The sequence below is a fragment of the Sminthopsis crassicaudata genome, chromosome 5 (genome assembly GCF_048593235.1).
Source record: "Sminthopsis crassicaudata isolate SCR6 chromosome 5, ASM4859323v1, whole genome shotgun sequence".
NCBI classification, from domain to species: Eukaryota; Metazoa; Chordata; class Mammalia; order Dasyuromorphia; family Dasyuridae; genus Sminthopsis; species Sminthopsis crassicaudata.
Window position 1 is genome coordinate 114,610,095 of NC_133621.1, and position 25,451 is coordinate 114,635,545.

General features: G+C 35.9%; 1 protein-coding gene across 8 annotated transcripts in view; it reads left to right on the plus strand.

Annotated features, from left to right (window-relative positions):
• Positions 1-25,451, plus strand: part of RBM28 (RNA binding motif protein 28) — a 46,918-nt gene that overhangs the window by 11,671 nt on the left and 9,796 nt on the right. For all 8 annotated transcript variants that reach the window (XR_012482344.1, XM_074268016.1, XM_074268012.1 and 5 more), the window contains 10 exons: positions 350-425; positions 801-893; positions 1,939-2,007; positions 4,741-4,864; positions 8,135-8,277; positions 9,446-9,521; positions 13,240-13,349; positions 19,447-19,520; positions 20,594-20,729; positions 21,968-22,032. Coding sequence is in view for 7 of the 8 variants with exons in the window: in XM_074268016.1 (XP_074124117.1) it covers positions 350-425; positions 801-893; positions 1,939-2,007; positions 4,741-4,864; positions 8,135-8,277; positions 9,446-9,521; positions 13,240-13,349; positions 19,447-19,520; positions 20,594-20,729; positions 21,968-22,032 (966 nt within the window). In the remaining variant the exon portion in view is untranslated. The remainder of the gene's footprint in view (positions 1-349; positions 426-800; positions 894-1,938; positions 2,008-4,740; positions 4,865-8,134; positions 8,278-9,445; positions 9,522-13,239; positions 13,350-19,446; positions 19,521-20,593; positions 20,730-21,967; positions 22,033-25,451) is intronic.

A 25,451-nucleotide genomic window follows, 5' to 3' on the forward strand; every position in this document is an offset into this window, starting at 1 on the left:
TAGTAGTATCATCTGCCTGGGATAGCATTGGTGATTTCTTGTCTTTTAAAAAATGAGTCTTAGCTATAGTGATATCAAAAATGGATCTGTTTAGCAAAGAACCTTTATGAGCACTAACTACAGAGTAAGGACTACTTTGGAAGGACTTCATAAATAAATCTTCCATTATTTCCTATCCTCTCTGCTATAGATTTCATAACGAAATGCCCCCTTTCCAAAAATCTGATTTTCTATTCTTCTGAAGCTGAAAAGTGACTTAATATTAGTGGATTAAATTCTCAAGAGCGGGTTGATGCTTCCAATTCGTTTGTGGTTACATTCCTTTTGTCACTTTTATTTTTCTCTTTAGTGTTCAGAAGATGATCTGAGGAATTTGTTTGCTCAGTTTGGCGCTGTCTTGGAAGTGAACATCCCTAGGAAGCCAGGTACTAATGAGCCTCTGCCCGTTTTATGAATCAGAATGGATTTAGCCAGCCCGTGCTTTCTTATGTTAGTCACTGTCCACAACACATGGATGAGATTTTTATCTTTACTTTTGGATATTTCATGATAGATCAGATATTAGTTTTAGGAGTAAAATCCTAACTTTAGGACAAGGCAGTTTCATCTGCCTTGAACTTGGGGTCAAGCAGCTAAACTCATTCTGTTGGAAGAAATGTCATTTTAATTTGGAGGGAAGCCAATTTAAAATTCTGGTCAATTTAAGATTGTTTTTCCTTCTTTTTACCTTGTATTTCTATGGCCTTACTTTTTAGCATTGATAGCTCAGTTACTTGACTTTGTGTCCTTTCTACTTACAGATGGAAAAATGCGAGGCTTTGCTTTTGTTCAGTTCAAGAATCTCTTAGAAGCAGGAAAAGCCTTGAAAGGCACCAACATGACAGAGATAAAAGGTAGGTGTGCTTTGTCATCTTCATCCACTAAAGGCCTGGATAATGTACCTAGTATTTAGGGAAATTGACCTAGTAAGTAGAATTCTTTCTATTTTCTGAAAAATACAAGATTTCACATTTGTCATTTTTCATTGTTAGTGTACTAAATTAGTTTGGTGACATTTTCTTAATGACAGTTAATCTTAGAGTTAGAAAGGAAAGTACTTGAGATTGCTATAAGTATTGTTTTTCTTGCTTTTCCTTACTTTGTATAATTTTAAAACTTTGAGCAGAAGACCTAAAACAATTGCTTATGGATGAAAATTAGTATTGTGGTAGGATGGGAATCTTCTACTTCTCAAAGTTGATATAATCCAACCCTCTTGGTTTGTTTTGACAATTAATATTTACTGATGCTTCTTCCATCATAGTCATTTCCATATATACCCATCCCTCCCATTGAGCCTTCCCTTGTAAGAAAAATATCCCCAAATTGTTGAGCAAAAGCAATTGACTCAATGTGATGTCTGAATTCTGAGTTTTTGCTCTATGACTATACCATCCCAGTAACTCATTTATATGATACTTTAAAGTTTATAAAGTACAAGTTTACAAAGTTCTCTATGAAGTTGTAAGTTCAGATGTTAACCTTTGTTTTCTCCTTCCCTTTTCAAGTGAAAAAACTTCAGGTCAGAGAATTGAATGGACTTGCCCTAGGATCAGAGATAGACTTTGAACAAATTTTTTGTTAGTCATAATTATTTCCCCCCTTCATTTTTCTTTGTTGACTTTTCACGTTCCCCTTTCCCTAGAAACCTGGAGGTATAGAAAGTAGGAAGGGATATATGCAATAATAGGAATGAGAACATAGTCCTATTGGACTGTTTTTGAAGGGTATGTTTTATTGTTAAAACAAGGGGAGGTCAATTCTATAGTGTGTGGTACAGTCATTCTCTCTGGATTGGTCTTCCTTGGGTCCAGAGGCTAAGTTCTTGAACCCCTCAAAGGAGGAGTAGTGATAAAAGAAAGAGATATTCTTTCTAATTTCCATTTTTTTGTTTCACAGGGCGGACAGTGGCTGTGGATTGGGCTGTGGCCAAAGATAAATATAACGCAACACAGTCTTCTGCTTCAGGTAAGAATTTAATAGTTCTCTGCATGGGATGCTCGGAATTTCCTTTCTTACTTTTTGAATTCGTGTTGAATTTCTGTCCATCCTTTAAAATTCAAGTGATGCCTCCTTTCTCATCTCATTACATTCCCAGCACTTTGTTTAATTCACTTGATCTATATTGTCATGTAGTGTTGTATTTGTTTTTTACATTTTCTTATGTGCTTAATAAAATTATTGGGTAGGTGTATTAAACCAATACTGGTAATGTAGTGAGATATGAGGGTTAACAGACAACAATCTAAAGATTGCACGACTACTGGAAGGGCTGTGAGAAAAACAAGTACATTAATGCATTATTGCTGTATTCCCAAAGTTTTTAAACTCTGCACCTCTGACTCAGCAAAACTACCATGACCTCTGTGTTCCAAAAAAAAAGAAAAAAGACAGAGACGCATATGTACAAAAATATTTATAGAAGCTCTTTTTGTAGTGACACAGATTGGAAAATGAGGAGTTGCCCATCAGAAGGTAACAAATTATGGTATGTGAAGTTTGATGGGATATAAGTTGAGTTTAAAAAAATGATGAAGCATATAGTTGCAGAGAAATCTAGAAAAAATTTGTATGAACTGATGCACAATGAACAGAATCAGGAGAACAGTTTCTACAATAACAACAATATCATAAAAGAACATTAAAAGACATAAGAATTTATTAGTGTAGTGACCATAATTCCATTCAACTATTGTTGAAACTTATTGTCCTTCATCAGTGCAGATTGAGGCTTTCTTTTAAGACATGTCTAATTCAGGGAATTTGTTTTAAGTGTGCGTGTTTATAATGGGTCTTTCTTAAGAAAAGGGAGATAATGCAGAGCTAAAAATAAAATAGAAATTTGAAGAAAAAGAATTAAGGTTTAAAATTAAACTGGAAACTCAGAACTTGGTGCTTGTCTTTATTTTGGAAATAATTTAAAATTTTATTAATATTTTTGGTTTTTACATGATCATTTAATGTGTCCCCTGCCTTGAAGGCACTCAGCAAGCCAAACTGTGTAACAAAGAATATAAAAGAAAGAATAGAAAAAATGAATTTCAGCAAAAGGGACCACCTATTATCTAAATCTAACAAAATATGCAATATTCCAGACCAATAGTCCCCTCTTCATAGAAGTGAGGGAGATGCATTTTCTCATCTCTTCTATGAAGCCAAGTTTGATAGTCCTAGTTACCATACAACTTTCACTTTTTAAAATCTTTTATTCTTTTTGTTTGACTGATTCTTGGTGTCTCATAAAGTCATTAGCTTCCATTTGTTCTGTTCTAGTTTTTAATGTGTGATTTTTTTTTTTCCACTTAGCTTTTGTATCTCTTTTTCCATTTGGTTAATTCTATTGTTTAAGGAGTTGTTTTCCTCAGGTAATTTTTTTTCTTCCTTTTCTCAGCTGTTGCATATGTCTCATGCATACCTCTCATTCCTTTCTCATTTTTTTCTTCTCCCTCTAAGTCTTTTATGAAAAATTTCCAATTTGGGTTTGAGACCAGTTTATCTCACTCTTTGAGATTTCTTATGTGGAAATTCTGTCCTCATCTGAATCTGTCTTTTGATCTACCCTGTCACCATAGGAGCTTTCTATGGTCAAAGTTCTATTTCTTGCTCACTTTTTCCTTTTCTTTTGGCATTTCCTCTTTTTTTACTTTTAAGGTAGAATTCTGCTCCTGGGGCAAAGGGGACACTGTCTCAAGCTTCCTGTGCATCTCTGAGCCTTAGCTTTGAGCATAGGGGACCCTTGTGTTTGCAGGGGTAGCTTTGCCTGCTCTGTTCAGGAAATAGCCTAGTTTCCCAGAGTTTGCCTTCTGAGCTGGGACTAGAAGCTGCCCCCTGCTGTGGTCCTCTGCTGAGCCAGGACTGAGGGTCTTAGTTGCTGATTTGCTGTGCTTAAGAACTTTTCTCCAGCTTTCCCAGAGCCTGTCTAAGCTGGGCTGAACACATTTTTCATCCCAGTGAGATTATCTTTTTGAAGTTTTTCAAATGTATCTTAAGCTGGAGAGTGATTTCATTCTTTCAGATTGTTCAGAGGCTTGATTTCCTGTGGTTTTCAAGAGAAACTTGGAGAGCTCAAGCAGCTACCTCACTTTACTCTGCTATCTTGGCTCCAACCCTGGAAATTTCTTTTGTTGTTCTTTCCATTTATATTGCTGTTTTCATTGTGTATTGTGTTTTCCAGGTTCTGCTTCACTTTGCTTTTCTTTCCAGGCTTCTTTGAGTTTTTTATATTCATTTATTCTTATGGCATAGTCATAATGTATTACATTCATGTTTCACAATTTATTTAGCTGTACTCCATCAGTGAGAAAAGAAGTAACTTTCAGTTTATGACCAACTTAAGAGAGCAGACTTCATGGGGGGGGATTAAGTTATGTGACTGGTGGTTTTTTGGTTTGAGTTTACTAATCAGGTTAGATAAGCTTTTTGATGCAGACATCTTTTCTTTAAGTAAGAATAATGTTCAATATGAATAATTTTGATAGAAGTTTTTTGTTTTTTTGTTTTTTTTTTTAAGTTTGAATGATGAATTATCTTCAGTTAGTTTTATTCTTAGCAGCTGAAAAAAAAAAATCCCAAGTAACCTGCAAAGCCACAGTGATGAGAGCCAATATATTATTAGGGCTTTGGCATTGTTCTCTGTATCTGGCAGCTCCTTGGCTTTCTATACCAGATCACTTTCATTGTATTTCTCATTTCACTTCACAGGTGAGGAGCAAAAAACCACTGAATCTAGACAGCAAGATGCAAGTCAAGAGGAAGGCAGTGAGGAGGAGGAAGAGTATGAAGAAGAAGAATTACAAGCAACCAAGCCAGGGAAGACTCAGAAGAAGTGAGCAGCAAAGCTTTTTATGAGCACAGAACAAAAGTATTCCCTAGCATTTGTATACCATAATTTATTCAGCCGTTCTCCAATTGATGGACATCCATTCAGTTTTCAGTTTCTAGCCACTACAAAAAGGGCTGCTACACACATTTTTGCACATATTGGTTCCTTTCCCTGTTTTAAGATCTTTTTGGGATATAAGTCCAGTAGAAACACTGCTGGATCAAAGGATATGCACAGTTTCATTGCCTTTTGGGTATAGTTCCAAATCACTCTCCAGAATGGCTGGATCTGTTCACAACTCCAACAGTGTATCAGTGTCCCAATTTTCCCACATCCCCTCCAACATTCATCATTATATTTTCCTGTCATCTTAGCCAATCTTACAGATATGTAGTGGTACCTCAAGTGTTGTCTTAATTTGCATTTCTCTGATTAATAGTGATTTGGAACACTCTTTCATATGAGTGGATATAGTTTCAATTTCATCATCTGAAAATTGTCTGTTCATATCCTTTGACCATTTATCAGTTGGAGAATGGCTTGAACTATTATAAATTTGAGTCAATTCTCTATATTTTAAAAATGAGGCCTTTATCAGATCCTTTGGATATAAAAAATGTTTTCCCAGTGCATTGCTTCCCTTCTAATCTTTTAATCTAATCTAAACTTTTTAACTTAATATAATCAAAATTATCTATTTTGTGATCAATAATGATCTTCTAGTTCAAAAATTCCTTCCTCTTCCACAGGTCTGAGAGATATCCTATGTTCTTCTAATTTGTTTATAATATCATTCTTTATGTCTAGATCATGAACCCATTTGACCTTATCTTGGTATACAGTATTAGGTGTGGGTCTGTATCTACTTTCTACTATACTGGTTACCAATTTTCCCAGCAGTTTTTGTCAAGTAGTGAATTCTTATCCCAAAAGCTGGGGTCTTTAGGTTTGTCAAATACTAGATTGTTATAGTCATTGACTGTTTTGTTCTGTGAACCTAATCTATTCCACTGATTAACTTCTCTGTTTCTTAGCCAGTACCAAATGGTTTTGATGACCGCTGCTTTATAATATAATTATGCACCTAGGTCACCTTCATTTGCTTTTCTCTTCATTAATTCCTTTGAAATTCTTGAACTTTTGTTCTTCCAGATGAATTTTTTTATTTTTTCTAGGTCAGTAAAATAGTTTCTTGGGACATTGATTGGTATAGCACTAAATAAATAGATTAATTTAGGGAACATTGTCATCTTTATTATATTTGCTCGGCCTATCCACAACATTTTTCCAATTGCTTAGATCTGATTTTATTTGTTTGGAAAGTGTGTTCATATAGTTCCTGATTTTCCCTTGGCAGATAGATTCCCAATTATTTAATATTAAGACAGTTATTTTATTTTATTTTATTTTATTTTATTTTATTCATTTTTCCAAATTATCCCCTCCACTCCCTCCCCCCGATGGCAGGTAATCCCATACATTTTACATGTGTTACAATATAACCTAGATACAATATATGTGTGTAAATATCATTTTCTTGTTGCACATTAATTATTAGCTTCCGAAGGTATAAGTAACCTGGGTAGATAGACAGTAGTGCTAACAATTTACATTCGCTTCCCAGTGTTCCTTCTCTGGGTATAGTTATTTCTGTCCATCATTGATCAACTGGAAGTGAGTTGGCTCTTCTTTATGTTGAAGATTTCCACTTCCATCAGAATACATCCTCATACAGTATTGTTGTTGAAGTATACAGTGATCTTCTGGTTCTGCTCATTTCACTCAGCAATAGTTGATTTAAGTCTCTCCAAGCCTCTCTGTATTCCTCCTGCTGGTCATTTCTTACAGAGCAATAATATTCCATAACCTTCATATACCACAATTTACCCAACCATTCTCCAATTGATGGACATCCATTCAACTTCCAGTTTCTAGCTACAACAAAAAGAGCTGCCACAAACATTTTGGCACATACAGGTCCCTTTCCCTTCTTTAGTATTTCTTTGGGATGTAATCCCAATAACAGCAATGCTGGGTCAAAGGGTATGCACAGTTTGACAACTTTTTGGGCATAGTTCCAAATTGCTCTCCAGAATGGCTGGATTCTTTCACAACTCCACCAACAATGTATCAGTGTCCCAGTTTTCCCACATCCCCTCCAACATTCATCATTATTTGTTCCTGTCATTTTAGCCAATCTGACAGGTGTGTAGTGGTATCTCAGAGTTGTCTTAATTTGTATTTCTCTGATTAGTAGTGATTTGGAACACTCTTTCATATGAGTGGAAATAGTTTCAATTTCATCATCTGAGAATTGTCTGTTCATATCCCTTGACCATTTATCAATTGGAGAATGGTTTGGTTTCCTATAAATCAGGGTCAGTTCTCTATATATTTTGGAAATGAGACCTTGGTCAGAACCTTTACTTTTAAAAATATTTTCCCAATTTGTTACTTCCCTTCTAATCTTGTTTGCATTAGTATTGTTTGTACAGAAACTTTTTAGTTTGATGTAATCAAAATCTTCTATTTTGTGATCAATAATGATCTCTAATTCTCCTCTGGTCATAAATTCCTTCCTCCTCCACAGGTCTGAGAGGTAGACTATTCTCTGTTCCTCTAATCTATTTATGATCTCATTCTTTATGCCTAAGTCATGGACCCATTTTTGATCTTATCTTGGTATATGGTGTTAAGTGTGGGTCCATATCTAATTTCTGCCATACTAATTTCCAGTTTTCCCAACAGTTTCTTCTGAATAATGAATTTTTGTCCCTAATATTGGTATCTTTGGGTTTGTCAAAGATTAGATTGCTATAGATGTACCCTTTTTTGTCCTTTGTATCTAATCTGTTCCACTGATCTACCGGTCTATTTCTTAGCCAGTACCAAATGGTTTTGGTGACTGCTGCTATATAATATAGCTTTAGATCAGGTACACTTAGACCACCTTCCTCTGACTTTTTTTTCATTGGTTCCCTTGCAATTCTCGACCTTTTATTCTTCCATATGAATTTTGTTGTTATTTTTTCTAGGTAAGGCAGTTATTTTAAATGGAATTTCTCTTTGTATCTCTTGATGTTGGATTTTGTTAATGATGTATAAAAATGCTGATTATTTATGTGGATTTTTGTATCTTGCAATTTTGCTAAAGTTATAGATTATTTCTAATCTATAAGTATACCATCATATCATCTGCAAAGAGTGATAATTTGCTTTCCTAATTACCTATCAATGGCATAAATTCTTAATTGCTGATGGTTCACTTTTCAGGGAAGGCAAAAGACCACTAACTTTGGAAGCAGAAAGCAGTGAGATAGATGAAGAGAGTGACCTAGAGGAAAGATATAGCAGCGATGATGAAGAAGAGCAGGATCAGGATCAGAATGAAGTGAATTCAACTGAAGAAGACCAAGGTTTGCCTAATAACTGTTTTACACTAACTACAAATCTTTATTCACTTATTAAGAAGTCAAGCCCGTACTTTAGTTCACATTTTAAATAGGTCCTTCATATTTGTATAAAACTTATTTTAAGAAATCTATGTCTTTTTCTCTCACCCCTTTACCTAGAGCTCCTTTTAAGAGTTTGAAGTAGGAAATATATTTTTAGGAAGTAAATATTCTTCCCTAATGAATAATTCTTCCCTAATGAATTAAAAACTTAAGCTAAATAGCTTTTGGGCATAATACCAGTTATGCACAATATTCAGGCAGGGAGGATGACAGCTTAGACCAGTGGTCCTCAAACTTTTTAAATAGGGGACCAGTTCACTGTCCCTCAGACTGTGGGAGGGCCGGACTATAGTAAAAACAAAAACTCACACTCTGTCTCTGCCCCTCAGCCCATTTGCCATAACCCGGCAGGCCACATAAACATCCTCAGCAGGCCGTAGTTTGAGAACATAGAAAAATGTTTTTCTATACCTTCCATTATAGGTGATACACGTGTATCACATGTATACTGTAAGTATTAGAAGACTTATTAGAATGTTTTTTAAAGTTTTATCTGTTCTTCCTAATAAACATGCCAGTGAGAGCTAGGATGGACTGGAACCTGGGAGTCAGAAAGACTTCAAATCCTAATCTATCTGCTGGCTCTGTGCTCCAGGGCATACTGCTTAACCTCTCAGTTGACCAAATCAATCTGTAAGATTGTTATTGGTTGCAGAATAATTGCTTATTGATAAAGGGAATTTCTTTGTTGAGTATTCCTTTCCCTAGTCTAAGGAAATCACAGGCTTGAAACCCCAACAAAGGGTCAATACCTGTTGTAATATTTATATTAGTTTATACAAGTTATATTAGCTTACGTGTAATACTTATAAGAATAGCCCATGTCAGATGCTATGGGGAAAGTCCTAATCAATTGCATTTGACTTGGAAGCTTTTCTGAATGTGAAATTGTGAATTGCCATGGAGTCACCATCCCTGCTCTTCATCCTCCTCCTCCTATAGTTGTGAGTTCAGACCCATGGGGAAATAGAACTTGCTTTTCCAAGAGGAAATAAAATAACCTACCCTACTGAACCGTATCGAGGCCTGTGACTGACTGGTTCCCATGCCTCTTTTCTATTGTCTTTAGATGTAGAAGTTCCAGAGAAGAAGAAGAAGAGGAAGTTGCCATCTGACGTGAATGAGGGGAAAACCGTGTTTATCAGGTAGAGTGGGGATTCCCCCCTGGGGATCAGTGCTGCAAATGAGGCCTGAAGGGCAATATCTGTGGGACTCAAGAAGTGTAGGAACATCCCTAGGAATGATGGAAAACAGGTTTCAATAAGAAAGTTATTTGTTAGTATGCTTGACTTTGATGCCTAGTTTTTCCCTTTTCTCTCATTTGTTTTTAGCTTTTTCCTCATGTTCTCCTTCCAGTCTTTCTACAGTTTCACAAAGCCTAAAAAGCCTGACTGTAGCCCTCCTGACTCACCTAGTTAGTTCTCCTTCCTGTATCTCTCCTTGCTGTTCAACTTCTTGAAAAAATTTTCTGCACCCAAAGCCTTCTTACTGCCTAATTTTTTTTTTTCTTGCCCCTTGCTGTTAGACTTCCTCCTCCCTTGTCCTTCTTAAACTGTTCTCAGGTGCATATAACCCCTAAATCCACTCTGTTTTTGATGACTTCTGGCCTCTCCAGGTTTTGGTGTCATTGACCATACCCTAATGCTGCCTTGCATTTTACAGATATGTGGTTCTTCTCCTGCCTCTTTGAATACTTATCTTATTTAGAAGTGATACAGTGCACAGAGGATAGGTTTAGAGTCAAGAAGACCTGAGTTCAAATCTTGCTCTAACAGGTTTCAGCCTATAAATGTGTGAAGCCACCTCTGTCTCGTTTTCTTCAAGTGTAAAATGGAGGTAAGAGTAACCACAAATAAAAAAGAAATGGGAATAATCTGCCCCCAGGGTGATTGTGAGAATCAAATGAGTTAATATTTGTAAAACACTTAACACAGTAGGTGCTTTGTGAACTATGAGTTCTTTCCCTTCTAATTGCTCTATCTTGCAGATCACTTAGTGTGAGTTTTTTGCAAGATGCTATTCTCATCCCCCTTTCCCTTTTTTATCTGCACTTTTGTGCTTTTTTACCTCATTCCTATTGCTCTAACAGCTGCCTCCAAACAGATTACTTCTAATTCATTGTCTCTAGTATCAAGGCTTTCATATGGGCCACAGACCAGCATCTAGGCAATAAATTATTTAGCACTTATTGTGAACCAGGCATTGTGCTAAAGACTGGGAATATAGATATAAAAAAGATAGTCTATGTTCTCAAAGAACTTAAATTTCAGTGAAAGAAGGCAACACATGAAAAGAAGCTGAATGGTAGTTGGGAAGGGGTAAGGATACTGATGAGATGTGGATAGCATGGCTGATTGGATTTTGGAAATGTTGAGATTTTCCAGTGTTGAGGGCATGGTGGAGGAGCCAGAGAGGTCCAGAATGAGTGAGTGCAGTCAGTGGGAAATGATGAAATATATGAGGACTTTTAGGGGCATTATTATTTTCCTCTTTAAACTTGCCATGTCTTCTAACTTTTGATCATGTCTCTCTATAATACTAGTTTACTATGCTTCTCTTGTGTGAATCCTTAAGACTATTTTTGACTTCTCTTTTAACCTCTCATACCTCATCAGTACCAAGTCCTTCTGATTCCATATCTAAATCATCTTGACATCTTTTCCCTTTCATTTAAATTAAATCTTGTTTTTTTGAATAGCCAAAATCCATTTTTGCCTGCCTCATATTCTGATAAAAAAGACAGAAAAATAAAACCCTTTGTAGTATTTATAGTCAAGAAAAATAGATTTCTGAGTTGACATCAAAGAATATATGTGTTTCAATACTTTTGAGTCCTATCACCTTTCTGTCATTTCTCTAGAATTGTGATAGTTACAGCACTGATTAGTTCTTAAATCTTTTAAAGTTGTTTTTTTGATGTCATTGTTCTTACAGAAATTGTTCTTCTAGTTCTGTTAATTTCACAAGTCTTCCCAGGTTTCTCTGATACCATATCTTTCTTTCTTTTTTTTAATTTTATACCTCAACAGTATTCCATACACCATGTGTACCATAACTTATCCCTCATTTATTGACATTTCAAGACTTTTGATGACTTGAATTTCTTTTGAAAACTGCCTGTTAATATCCTTTGATAGTTTATCAGTTGGAGAATGACTGGTGGTCTTATATTTGAATTGGTTCCCTATTTATCTCAGATGTGAAGTATTTATCAGAGGAACTTGTTGCAAAGATTTTTTTTTCCTCCAATTTTGTTTTCTTTCTTATTTTAGATGAATTAGTTTTGTTTGTGCACAGATGTTTTAATTTTTTGTAATTAAAATTGTTCATTTTATCTCCTATGAATCTTTCTATCTTTTGTTTGATCATGAACTCTTTTCCTTATCCATAGATCTGACAGATAATTTTTACTGTGCTTCTCTAATTTGTTTATGAGGTCACTCTTTATGTCTATATCATGGGTTTATTTTAGTTTGTGTTATGAGATGTTGCTCTATATAATATCCCTGACAGATTCCTATTAGATTGTTTTCCAATTTTCCCAGCAGTTTTTGTTAAATTGTGAGTTTTTACATTCAGTATCTAGAATTTGGGGGTTTATTGAATACCAGGCCACTGTGTTTGTTTTCTTTTGTGTGTAGTATGTCAAATCTGTTTCTCTGAAGTATTTGTTAACCATTACCAGATCTTTTTGGTCATTACTACTTTGCAATAGATTTTGAAATCTGCTACTTCAAAGCTCTTGTCTTTCTCACTTTTTTCATTATTTCCTTTGAGAATCTTGACATTGCGGTCTTACAAAGGAATTTTACTATTTTTTTTCTAATTTTATAAAGTGATCCATTGATCCTCTCTACAATGGCAGTCTTGAAACAGGGCCCTCATTACCACCCATATTGAATTATTGCAGTCACTTATTATGGATCTTCCTGTTTCTGCTTACTTCTTCCAGGCTGTCTTTCATACCAGTGCTAGGTAATCAACAAACATTTATTATGTGCCAGGAATTATGCTACCTATCTTGGGCATAAAACAAAAATGAAAGTCTCTGTCCTTTCAGGAATAAAAGGAGGAGGAGACAATATGTACATATAAAAGTATATCTAAAATGAATGCAAATCACTTTGTATAGTTTATTTTGCTTTTTTGGCCACAGAAGTTACAGACTTCTGTTTTTGTCATTATTTGAGATTTCCATGAAGATAAAAAGAAAAAAAATCAAGTCAAAAGATAGTGCTCTCAGAACCAAGGACAACATATCTTAGTCTCAAATAGTAAATAATCTGAGAAAATAAAGGAATCAACCAGCTATGCAAAGGATAGAGAGAATGGGGAAAGAATAAGTTGTGTCTCAGTATGGAATACTGTCTTGAGACATACATCTGACCTGTGTGAAAGAATTGTGTGCAGAGTTTATGGTAGCTACTTAAGGAGAAAGAGTCAAACTCTGTAGATTTATATTAAAACCCATTTTCTCTATTCCTGGAAAAGTGTGCACAGTTGGGGAAATACGGAATTTTGACATTGTGTTGAAATATTAGAAAACAATAACAGCTTCCAACATTCCTAAATCCTATCTAGAAAAATAAAGGATTTGTAACTATTTTCTCTTCTTTTTCAGTAAACTTGTAAACAACAAGTGTTTTCAGTCTGGAAGTTTAACATTTTGAAGCTTCATCAAAATTTTTCAAAATTTTAACCAAAATCTGAATTTCTTATCAGTTTCAAATAGATGAAATTGATAAATCCTATCTGTTTCAATCAAATAAAAAACTACGTGAGAGGCATTTCAAACAAAAGGGTACAGAGGATCTTGCATTTGTGATGATTTATCTTCATATGACTTCCTATTGTCTTTCATAGAAACCTGTCCTTTGACTCAGAAGAAGAAGACCTAGAGGAAATCCTTCAGCAATTTGGGGCCCTTAAATATGTTCGAATTGTCCTACACCCAGACACAGAGCATTCCAAAGGTAAGAAGTCTGGAGCTTGCTGCTATTGCTATTAAGTACATTAAACTTTGATTAAATATATATTATGTTTAATGTTTGAACAAGAAGCTGAGGTAAATGTAAAGAAAAAGGTCTGATTTTTGCCCTCAGTGATTTTTTTTTTTTTTTTAGAGTACTGTCATTTAAGACCTTATACTAAAATTACATTTAAAAATTTTATTTTGGTATTATATAACATGACCCTACAAAATGTAATTTTAATTGAATATCTTACATGAAAACATAAAAAGTGCTATTATCTGTCAGATTAGTGGTTTATTCTGTCTTCTGTCTAACAGAAATACTAAGGGATCTTTTGTGGTGGTTGTTCATGAAGCTCATAGTATTTGTTACTGACCCTAACTACTTATTAATAACCTATGAAGGGATCTCATCCATATTATTATGTCCCTGCACTGGATTCTTTACTGTAACAGGTTTATTAGATTTCCATCATTCCATTTAATTGAAAATACAGAGGTATCTGTATTTTGATACTTCATTAAGTTGGTAATCTCATCTCTTTGAGTTTCCTATCTGGTGGTGCAGATCAAAATCCATTCATGCCAGAAAGCATTCTTTGAGATTCATGTCCAAGGCTTAATTAATTCAGCTTCCATAGAGTATCTTAACTAATGTAATGGAAGCCATCTTCTTTGTTAGGGGACCTTTGTCTTTCTTAACACCTAGGAATCCTTTGCTAGTCTGGAAAAGCTTATAGATCCCCTCTCTGAACAATGTTTGTTTGTTCGTTCATTCATTCATTCATTTATTTTTTGCTGAGGCAGTTGGGATTAGTAACTTGCCTAGGGTCACACAGCTAGGACATGTTAAGTGTCTGAGGCCAGACTTGAACTCAGGTCCTCCTAAATTCAGGGCTGGTTCTCTTATCCATTGCTCCATCTAGCTGCCTCTGAACAGTGTTTTTAAATGTGTAAAATTAAATATGTTGCATTGAAAAAAAAGAAAGCAGAGCTTATTGAACAGAAAGATAGTTTTTTTTTCCTTATCCAAATTCATGAGCCTCCTGAAAATCTTCATCAAGGTTAAAAATTCCAACTCTAGATCTTTTAACACTTCATGTATATTAATGCAGACTTTATGTTGTCCGTCAATCCCTGGATCTCACTATATTATCAGCTTTCCTCTTGTTCTGAATCATATATTTTCTTGTTGATATTTTTTCATTACTCCTTGTGTCTAAGCAGTTGTTAATATGCTGCAATAGTCTGCTTCTTTCCATTGTCCCTTCTAATCACTTAAAGGTTTGATTCTTAAAAGAAATTTTGATGTGATTCATCATGTTTGTAGACTCACCGAAAGAATATTGGGTGTTTAAAATATAAGCTGATTTGTCAGACATAGCTTAGGATCATTCAAAGCACTGTATGACTTTGGAAATCTAAGCTTTCTTCCTTTGATTTGGAGCCCAGTTATTGTCCAATGGCAACTCATTGTAGAATGGGAGGTAAATGGCATCTTTGACACATTTTAAAAAGAATTGCTTTTAATGTTTTATATCTTAGTCATTTTCTGACATTGTACAGCCATAGAACCTTTTTTTTTTTTTTTAAACAAAGAAAAACAGTTAAACATTGGTCTAGTCTGCCAAAGTATACAATATTCTATAGTCTTTGCCTCTTTTGAGAAGAGGGAAATATGTTTCATTGCGCTTAGTGAATAAGACTGGTCATTGTTTTTAATCTGAGTTCATCTGCCTTTGAAAGGCAGATGCAAGATCCTCACAGCATCATAATTCTTATGTACATTTTTTTTTTTTTTTTTTTTTTTGCTGAGGCAATTGGAGTTAAGTGAACTTGCCCAGGGTCACACAGCTAGGAAGTGTTAAGTATCTGAGACCAGCTTTGAACTCAGATCCTCTTGACTTGGTACTCTATCCACTACACCACCTACTTGCCCCCTTTATATACATTTTTCTTCTGGTTTTGCATCCTTCTTAAATCAATTCATATTCCCATTTTTCTGTGAGTTTCTCATTTGTCATCATGACATGATGTTTCATTATAAGTTCAGACATTCCTATTTAGTTATTATCCAATTCAGGTGGATTTTTTTTCTTTTTTGTTTGTTTGTTTTTTTAATTAAAGCTTTTATTTACAAAATTAAAGCTTTTTATTTACAAAACATACATGGGTAATTTTTCAACATTGACCCTTACAAAACCGTCTGTTCCAAATTTTCCCCTCCTTCCCCCAACCCCCTCCCTTAGATGGCAGGTAGTCCAATACATGTTAAATACATTAAGATATGTTAAATCCAATACATGTATACATATTTATGTAGTTATTTTGCTGCACAAGAAAAATCAGATCAAGAAGGAAGAAAAGAAACTGAGAAAGAAAAAAAAAATGCAAGCAAACAACAGAGTGAGAATGTTGTGGTCCACACTCAGTTCGCATGGGTCCTCTCTCTGAGTGTATATGACTCTCTTTATCACTGAACAAGGGGAACTGGTTTGAAACATTTCATAGTGGAAGAGAGCCACATGCATCAGAATTGATCACTGTATAATTTTGTTGTTGTAGTGTATAATGATCTCCTGGTTCTGCTCATTTCACTTAGCATCAGTTCATATAAGTCTCTCCAGGCCTCTCTGAAATCATCCCAGCAGGAGGTTTTTTTTTGTTTGTTTGTTTGTTTGTTTTTTTAATACTGTTTGCAAGGCAGTTGCTCATGTGGAGAAACAAAGATAAATGAAGGACAAATTGGGGGGGAGGGGAGGAGAGATACAGAATGTAAACAGATAAGTCTGTGTGATTATTTGAAAAATTATTTGGGAACACTAGCAAGGTGTTAGAAAAGATATCCAACAAGAGATTGCTGAACTTGGAAGGAAATTAAGGATTCTAAGAGCTGGAGGGATTTAGGGGCCTGTTCAGTGGTGGAGAATTGAGAAATGGAATGTTGTTTTGGAAAGAGAAAATAGGTCAGTTTGACTTCGGTATAGTGGGTGAGGGGGAATAATGTGAAATAAGCTTGGAAAACTGAACTGGAGTCAAAATTTGAAGAGCCTTCATCTTCAACAGAAAGATTTATGTTTTATTCCAGATACCCCAAAGGGATTGGGGTAGTGACTTGGTCAGATTTGTTTAGGAAAATTATTTTGGCAACTTTGTGGAAGGTGGGTTGTAAAGGAGAATCCAATTAGGAGATTATAATACAGTCTAGATTAAATGGATGACAGTCTTCTCTAAGAAGTTGTGAGTAAAGAGAAGGAAACATTTGCAAGATAAGTTTAAAGACAGATTTGATAAAAGCCATTGGAGATGAGGGGGGGGAGTAAGAAAGGAAAAAGAGGAGGAAGAAAGTTGAGAATGATTCCACCATTGTGAACATGAGTGACCGGAAGAAAAGGAGTTCTGTAGGATTTTTGAAGAGGATCAGGTTTGGAGATGTCTTTTTTTCAGGATGTTGACTTTGGGATGCCTTTGGGATATCCAGCATAAGATGTTCACCAGACAGTTGGTTCTGTTGTTCCAGAGAGACACAATAGCTATGTAGATTTGAGTATCATTTGCTTCTTATATGAAATTAAACAAATGGTAATAAATCCTATTCCAAGAAAAAAGGTATAGAGGGAAAAAAGAAAGCAAGCAAAGCCAGAACCACTAGCTCAGTGATTAAAGGATTTTGGTCTTAAACCTGTCCTAAATTTGGTTACATAGAGATCATCTGGGGAGTATCAGCTAATTTCAGATATGATTTTGGGATTGCAGATTATTGATCTGTAATTACTTAAAGAATTATTTTTAAAAATCAGGATCACATTTCTTGTCTTAGACTTTGGACTCTGTGGACCCAACCTATCTTATTCACCTGACTTGGAAATGAAATGGTCTAAAGTATTTTTAATGCAAAAATAGGTAAGAAAGTATGCAATAGATGAATGGGAAGAAATATAAGATGCATTTTTCTTTTTGTGTCTAAATAAATTTCAAATATGGAGATCTCATACACCTACAAGATTGTTTGGACATACCAGGCTACCTTCTATAAGAAAGGAAAATAATAGGATAGCTTGGTTGTATTTGTAAGTGACTTTAGAGGGTCTGCATCTTTTCATCTTTCATTCTCTGTGCCACAGTGAAGACAATAACATGGTGTAAGAGCAAAATAAGTTCTTTCTAGCTTATCTGAATAAGCGTCAGTTCTCTAGGAGAATTCTGGATTTAGTCTTTTAACATTTGTAAAAATGATCTGGAAGAGAAAGTCCTTAAAAATACTTATGCAGATGGCACTCTTCTCTTCAAGGTGCTATGATGCCACATTGAAAGATATGGATTGGGAGCAACTAGGTGGCGCAGTGGATAGAGCACCAGCCTTGAATTCAGGAGGACCCGAGTTCAAATCTGGTCTCAGACACAACACTTCCTAGCTGTGTGACCCTGGGCAAGTTACTTAACCCCAGCCTCAGAAAAAAAAAATAAATAAAATAAAATTTTTAAAATGAAAGATATGGATTGTAGGAAGATCTCATCAGGGTGTATGAGTAGGGACAGAAAAGTAGCAGATGTGCCTCAGTGTTGGCAAGCAAAAAAAATGCCATTTTGAGGAAAATAATTTGAATTATACCTATTAAGATAATTAGTTGAGCTATCAGCTTTACCTTAGCAAAGAAATCTTTTAGTCATTGTATATTGTTCCCTAAAGATAATCAGTTACCCAGAATATTCCTAAAACTAAAAAGGTCAAAAAAAAAAAAAATCAGGAGGAATGTTAGAAACAAAACAAAAAAGATTAAACACAAAGTTAAAGAAAATCACAGGGAAGCAGGTGCCTACTCTGTTTTTTTACTCTTCTTAAGTAGTATGCAGACTTATGCTAACCATCTGCCATTTGTGACAGACAAAACAGGATAGCCAAAGTAGCAGTGCAAAACATGTATCGTGTGACTGCCCCCATTTTGACTTCTACTTTCCTTCAGACGTTGGTAGTGACAGTTCAGGACGCTTTGCCCAAGAACCCTGGGAATTATTTTGCCCTTCAGTTCACTGGCCTTTCTTCCAGCCTGGCACCTGCCACCCTATGGAGAAAAGGTCTGACAACTCCCTCAAAGTGCTGCAGCCCCTGGATTTTTAGTAGCCAGAGCTACTGAAGACCCAGAGATCTTGTTCTGTCAAATGGCTAAATACTGGGAGTGGATCTGGTTTTAAGTAGATCACTGGAAAGAACTATAAAGAAGATGCTTAACTGTCTGCTGCGCTACTTAAAAGGATCAAATGAGATGATATTTGTAAAGTGCTTGGCCAGTGCCTGACATATAGCAGGACTTAAAAAATTCTTATTTCCTTCCTTCTTTCAGCTTTCTGGCTTTTTCATCTGACTTGAAACTGAGCCTTTCTCTCTGTTGTCTTTTGCTGTTAGCATGTGAGCTTCTTGAGAGCAGACATTGTTTTGCTTTTTTGTGCATGCCCTGTGCTTTATAAATGCTTTGCTCGTGTTAATTATAATAAATGCCTTTTTAGTCATTTATTCACTGAAAAAGATAGTTGAACATAAGTGAAGGGAACACTAACTTACACAGCAGAATGCCTATATTCAGTCATTACTGTGACCTAAAGCTTTTCTGACATCTTCTGACTTCGAAAGGGGTAATTAGTAAGTGGCCCATTAATCTCATTCTTTCAGAATGTTGGAATTAATAATATCTCTGAGTCCTGAAAAAACATTAGAATTATTCACAAAAAAAATGCTAAACTATTCTACATACCCTTTGACCTATTAGTCCTCTTGTGGGCATGTATTCCAAAGAGGCTAAAGACAGAAAGAAAGTTACTTGGCAGTACCTTCTGTGGCATCAAAAAGCTGGGAATAACATGGGTAGCCCTTAGTTCTGTTTCCCAGGCTATTTGCCTATCCTCTTTACCCTTGGCAGTATTGAGAAGTAGATCTCTTGTTGAAGAAGACAAACTTGAGCACAGAAGGAGCAAAGGTCAGAACTCTCTAAGGGGATAGGCATAAAGAGCATCACTAGCTCATTTCACATCAGCCTCCAATACATATTGGACTTAACTTCTTGATGTGCCCTAAAAAATGTTTCATTTCTGTTTCTCTCCAGGTTGTGCATTCGCCCAATTCATGACTCAGGAAGCAGCTCAGGCATGTCTTGCAGCAGCTTCTGCAGAGACTGAGGTAAGACATTTTTCTTGATCTATAATTATTCCAAGGCAAAATCTGATAGGGCAGCCACTTTTGATTATTATCAACTCTTGATTATCTATAAGTTTAATTCAGCAAATATTTGTTAGGCATTGAGGTGGTGTAGCTAGAGGGCCAGACAGGATCAGGGCAGGTGCAGCCATTATGTGACTTCTGGTACCCATGCAATGTTCGAATAGGTCACAGATAACTTGCTGATCTTTATCCATGGTGAGAGTTCCCACATGTACATAGATGAAATCACAAGTCTGGGCCCCAAAACGTGTAATAAGGATTCAAGAGATTCACAGTCTCATGGAATGGAGAAGGAAGGGCTAAAACAGACACAATTAACTATAATACAATATTGTCTAGGCAAAGTGTTATGAGGAATTTGAAGAGAGAATTCACTTGTATTTGAGAGAGGTAATGAAGATTTCATGGTACTTCATAACATTGGAATCAAAGGGAGAAGCAAAGGATTCATTTCAAGTTTGGAAGATGGCATGAATAAAGGCAGACCCTCTACTTTGGGAGGATGTTATTCCTACCAGAATCTTCAGTCAGCAGAAAGGAGCTGATACCAGGGACTGTTTCTGATGGTATTTCCAAAGCTGAATGTTTTTTAAATTATCTGTTATTTTATATCACCATGATTCCCCTCTCTTTAATAAAGTGTATCTTTATTTATAAGTATAGTAGCCTTGCCTGTGGTATGAAGTATTCACCAGTTGAGAATATCCTTACCAATTCAGTATACAATAACCTTACCAATTTTATTCTGCCTTCTGGACCATTCAGATAGCTAGGAATTATATTCAGACATAGTAATAAATAGTGATTTGCTATTTGCAAGACTGTATTTGTCATTTGCTGCTTTTAGTCTAGTACACATCAAAAGGTATACCTTGTTACCACCAGACCAGAATATACTGAAATTTGCATTTCAGACAGAAAGATTTGGATTACCCTTTCACTATAGTGCTTATTAAATACTTAATCACTTCTTCCAATTTGTCTGTGTCTACCTGCTTAGCTTAAGAGATAGAGGACATATTTTATTGTAGGATGGAGGACTAAAGCTGGATGGCCGGAAGCTTAAGGTGGACTTGGCTGTGACCCGGGATGAAGCTGAAAAATTGCGAACCAAGAATGTAAAGAAGCAAACAGGAACCCGGAACCTCTATCTGGCCAGAGAAGGCTGTGAGTAATGGGAGTTACTGTGTATAGCTCCATGGTCTGGGAGGATGCCATTTCTGTACTGGGCTCTCAGATCACAGCTGCATTCTCATGTCTCAGAAAAGATTTAGCAATAATGTATTTTGGGCAAAAGTTACATTAAAACTCAAACCTGAAGAGATTCATATGTTACTATATGTGACTTCTAAGATTTCTTTGAAGTTCTAAATTAGTTCTAAATTAGGCTATTCATATTATTCAATTGAAAAACCTTTATTAAGCATCTGTTATATGTTGTTCTAGCTATGCAGATAATCAGTTTTGATTAGTGAGGAAATGACTTTCCAGGCTGTAGAAAAATCAGGTCCTTGTATCTTTGCCAGTCTGCATTTAAACATTTCACCAGAGAGTGGACAGGCACAAAGAGGGAAGAGGAAAATTCAGATCAGGAATCTTTAATTTCTGGTCACCATTTCTGCTAAAAGGTTTGGTGTGGGACTAATTTTGAACCAGTTGCTAAACAGTATTGTTTTTGGATTCTTGATTCTTTTTTTATTATTTTTAATCTAAAGCTTTAATTTATCAGTTTAGGGAATCTCTCATTGTGAAACTCCCTTTTCTGATGTAGATCAGCAGATTCAACTATAACTTCAGGTCTCAGAGAATTTCCTCAGTTTCCTGAGGGCATTTAGAATTTTTGTCTTTCAGTCACACAGCAACTGTGTGTCACTGGCAGGACTTGACCCCTTAGGCTTCTGGTGTTTTTGTCTTGAACTCTACTGCTTCTCATTACAAAGGTAATGGAACCTTGTCTCCAGAGAGCCAAAAAGCAAGATCTCTGACAGCAGATCACCACAAACAAAATCATGGAACCCATCACAACAGTTTGCAATGGAAAGTCCTTGTAGTTGAGTTTTAACTTAATTGAATGAGTCTCTCTTACTCTTTGGCTAATAATTTCATACCAGGGGCTAGAGAAATTGGCTATGTAGATATTTGGACAATTCAAATTGTTGGACACTTTATGCCCCTCCAATCTAAAATTTTCCATATATTCTGTAAAAACAGAATGTTCAGTATTTTAGATTTAAGTGCAGTTCTGAGTTCAGAGAATTACAGGCTCCTTCTAGGCTGACAGCTGTGTCCTGACCAGCCCAGCCCTCTGGGTCTTGAATGCAGTTTGCATCATTCAGAATACATTCCTCTGATTGCTCAGTGAAAAATCCCTTGGTGATTCCCCTGGCCTTTTGCCTTTTTTGCAGTGATCCGTGCTGGGACGAAAGCTGCAGAAGGTGTAAGTGTTGCTGATATCACCAAGAGAGAACGGGTAAGTATATCCAGAACCAGGCCAGCTTTTAGGTGCTGGCAATCAGAAAGTATCTGAGTGCTTACTTTTGTACTTGGCACGTTAGGGATTAAACAGTGAGAATAAGGCAGTTTCTGAATACAAGAGGCTGACCTCTGTTTCAGATTAAAGCATACATGAGAACCAGTTAATAGGACAAATATCTTATTTACATATTACAGATATCAGCATAATGGGGCATTTCAAATGTTTGGGATTTCATTGGTGTATCTTTTCTCTCTATTAATGTAGGTCACAGTTATGTGGTTTTACCTTAATTGTGTGATCTCCACAGACTGCTTTGGCTGGAAAAGTTCATTACCTGATAGGTACCCTAGGATCTGACCAAGATTGTTCTTTGCATACCCTTCAAAAACTCAAGGTCATTTCTTTGCTATGATGAATCATTAGAGTCAGTCTTTAATGGATATAAGAAAGTACTGAATTGTGTAATACAGAGAGCATATATATATATTATACATATACATCTGTAAATATGTATGTATATATATACAGATTCTAATCATGTAATACAGATACTTATCTGTATTTTGTACTTACAAAAGGAATTAGAGAAGTAGACATCAGTTTGTGCTGGAGTCATCAAGGAAAGTTATTTGGAAGGTGTGGGTTTTGGAATCATAGTATTTCAGTCACCAAAATGGCATGAATTTGTAACTGTTTGGATATGTGGGGTAAGAGAATGTGAGGAATTGAGGTTTAATTTTGATATCGTGAATCTACAAGTATCATGGTGCTCTCAAAATAAATAGTGAAGTTTGGTAGAAGTTGAGTGGGAAGAATGAGTTTTATAGTACATAAAAGGAACATTTGAACCATGCCTCTTGACTCCAAATCTAGTGTTCTTTTTAGTAGCCAGCTATACTTGTGTTCATCTTGTGGCTTTCCATTTTGCCTACAAAAGATATCCTGGGCAGTATTTCAGTGGTGTGTTAGAGCCATCTCATACTTGTTCATTGGAGCTGATGATGAAAAATTGCACTGTGAACATTTAAACCTTGAAAATTGGCAAATGTCACAAATCAGGGCTTATTTTTTATTGATCATCTAGACGTAAAAAATGATAGGAAAATATTAATAATGCAGATTAAGCTTAAAAATGTGTTACCCATTTTTTTCTTTATTTCTTGATTGTTAGACATTTACCAGCACACTCTTATTATGCTATGTTCTGCTGAAATCAAGATATATTGTATTCATTATAATCTCGACATATAGTCTAGTAACCTTATCAAAAAAATTGACATTAGTCTGGCATGACTTGTTCTTTAGGAGTTCATGCTGATTTCTGATGGTCTTGTTTTCCTTTTCTAAGTGTTTACATTCCCTCCCTTTTAATATCTCATTCTTGACTTTTATCAGGAATTTATATTGTAGTCCTATAGTTGAAATATCCAACTTCTTCCTCTTTTTGAAAATTAGGACAACATTTGGAGGATGAGTGGCATATACATGGGCAGAAATAATCTCTTTTTTTTTTTTTTTTAATTTCCTTTTCTCTGGAGTGAATAGACTCCATATCACTCTCATCACCCTGTATTGGCTATTAGGCCATAGAATGGATTTTTTAATTGCTCATGAGATTATATGATTTAAGAGGTTGTAGAGGTTATTTACTTAGTTGAGCAAGTTTGACCAAGTCACTATATCACTTAATAAGCATTTATTAAGCTTTTGCTTCGTTAGCAAGCATGTTCATATACAGTGTGCAAAAAAAGGTTAGATGGGAAGGGCACTAATAACTGGGGTAACAGAAGATGACATTTGATCTGACTTGTGAGGGAAATGAGATTCTAAGAGGTGGAGGTGAGAAAGAAGTATATTTTAGGCAATGGGGGACAATCAGTGCAGAAATATGAGAAGGGAAAAGTATTTACATACGGAGTGTATGAGATCCAGCAAGTTTACCAGAACTGTGGAATATTGGAAGGGAGTAATGTATGACAGGATTGGAAAGGCAGGCTGGGACCAGAAAAGAAACCTCCTCCCAGAGAAGGATTACAACAGAGAGACAACAGGACATTACATTTTGGCTGACTTATCAGGTAATCCCTTTCTGCCATGTGATTGCTTTTCTGCTGGTTGATCAAATCAGAGTCCTGACCTTCTAAAGGCTCTTTGGGTATAACCTCAGCTGCCATCATGCCCCACCTATCTTTTGATTGATATCTTGGAGCTGGGCTTCGCCTCTTATTTCTCTGGAACAGTCTACATTCTGAGGCCCAATGGAAGCCCTTGTGACATTTTAGACATGGGGTTTTAGGTCTTCTCTCATCCTGTCTTCTCACTCTATCTCCATATCTACACTGAGCTCTTAGATGTCCAACTTTTCTACATTGAAAACATCGCTGAGTTTCTCTAAGTCCTTTGCCAGGAGGGACCCTGTCTTTCCAGGTTCATCATAGTCTGGGTGTAAAAAGCATTTGTTCCCACTGTAGTACATCGTCTTATGATCTCCTCTAAAGGAGCATCTTTGTCTAATCCCCATATAATTCTTTTGCAAATCTCATTGGCATTTTCCTTAGCCTGATGTTTGGTCATTATTTCTGTAGCTGCATTTTCTCCAATAATTCTTGTGACAGCAGTTTGCAAACGTCCCACAAAATCTGCATTGGGACCTTGCTCTATTTTAGTGAAAACCTCCCCCCGATCTTTCTGTCCGGGGAGGGAACCCCAAGCTTTTATTGCAGCCTTAGCAATTTGCTCATACACTGTCATGGTATAATTAATCTGTTCTGAATTCTCTCCATACTGACCTTCACCAGCTAATTGCTCAAAAATGAATTGTGTGTTAACTCCTGTTTCCAGATTGCCTCTGACTTGGATCTTACATACATAATTCATGAAACTCTGCAAGCCACAACAGATTTTGTCCAGATTCTAGACGTGTCCTTGCTATGGATTTCCAACCATTCGGGGTTAGGACTTCATAAGACAAACCATCTAGTAACATTTTAACATAAGCTGATGTAGCCCCATAAAGGGTACAACCTTTTTTCAAATCTTTAATTTTATTCAAATCTAAAGGTGCATATCTTCTCCTTTTTTGACCTAAAGAGTCTTCAATCACTTACATCCTGTCCCTCTCTCTTAGCCTTAATCAATGCTTTTTCTAATATTGTCATAGGCTGCTTACCAGCCGATTCTGTTTGTGTTTCTGCTTCTTCCCCTCCTCCTTCTTCCTCTACCCCTGAAGGGTTAATTGAGGGAGGAGATGGGAAATGCTCCCGTTGCTCAGAATTGCACTTAACTTCATTGTTATCTGATTCTTCCTTTTCACCTAGTTTAGTTAGATCCTCTCCCTCTGGCTCTTTCTTCTTTTTCTTTATTCTATAACTTATATAATTTCCTAAAGCCAGTTGAATTATATTGTATGTTTG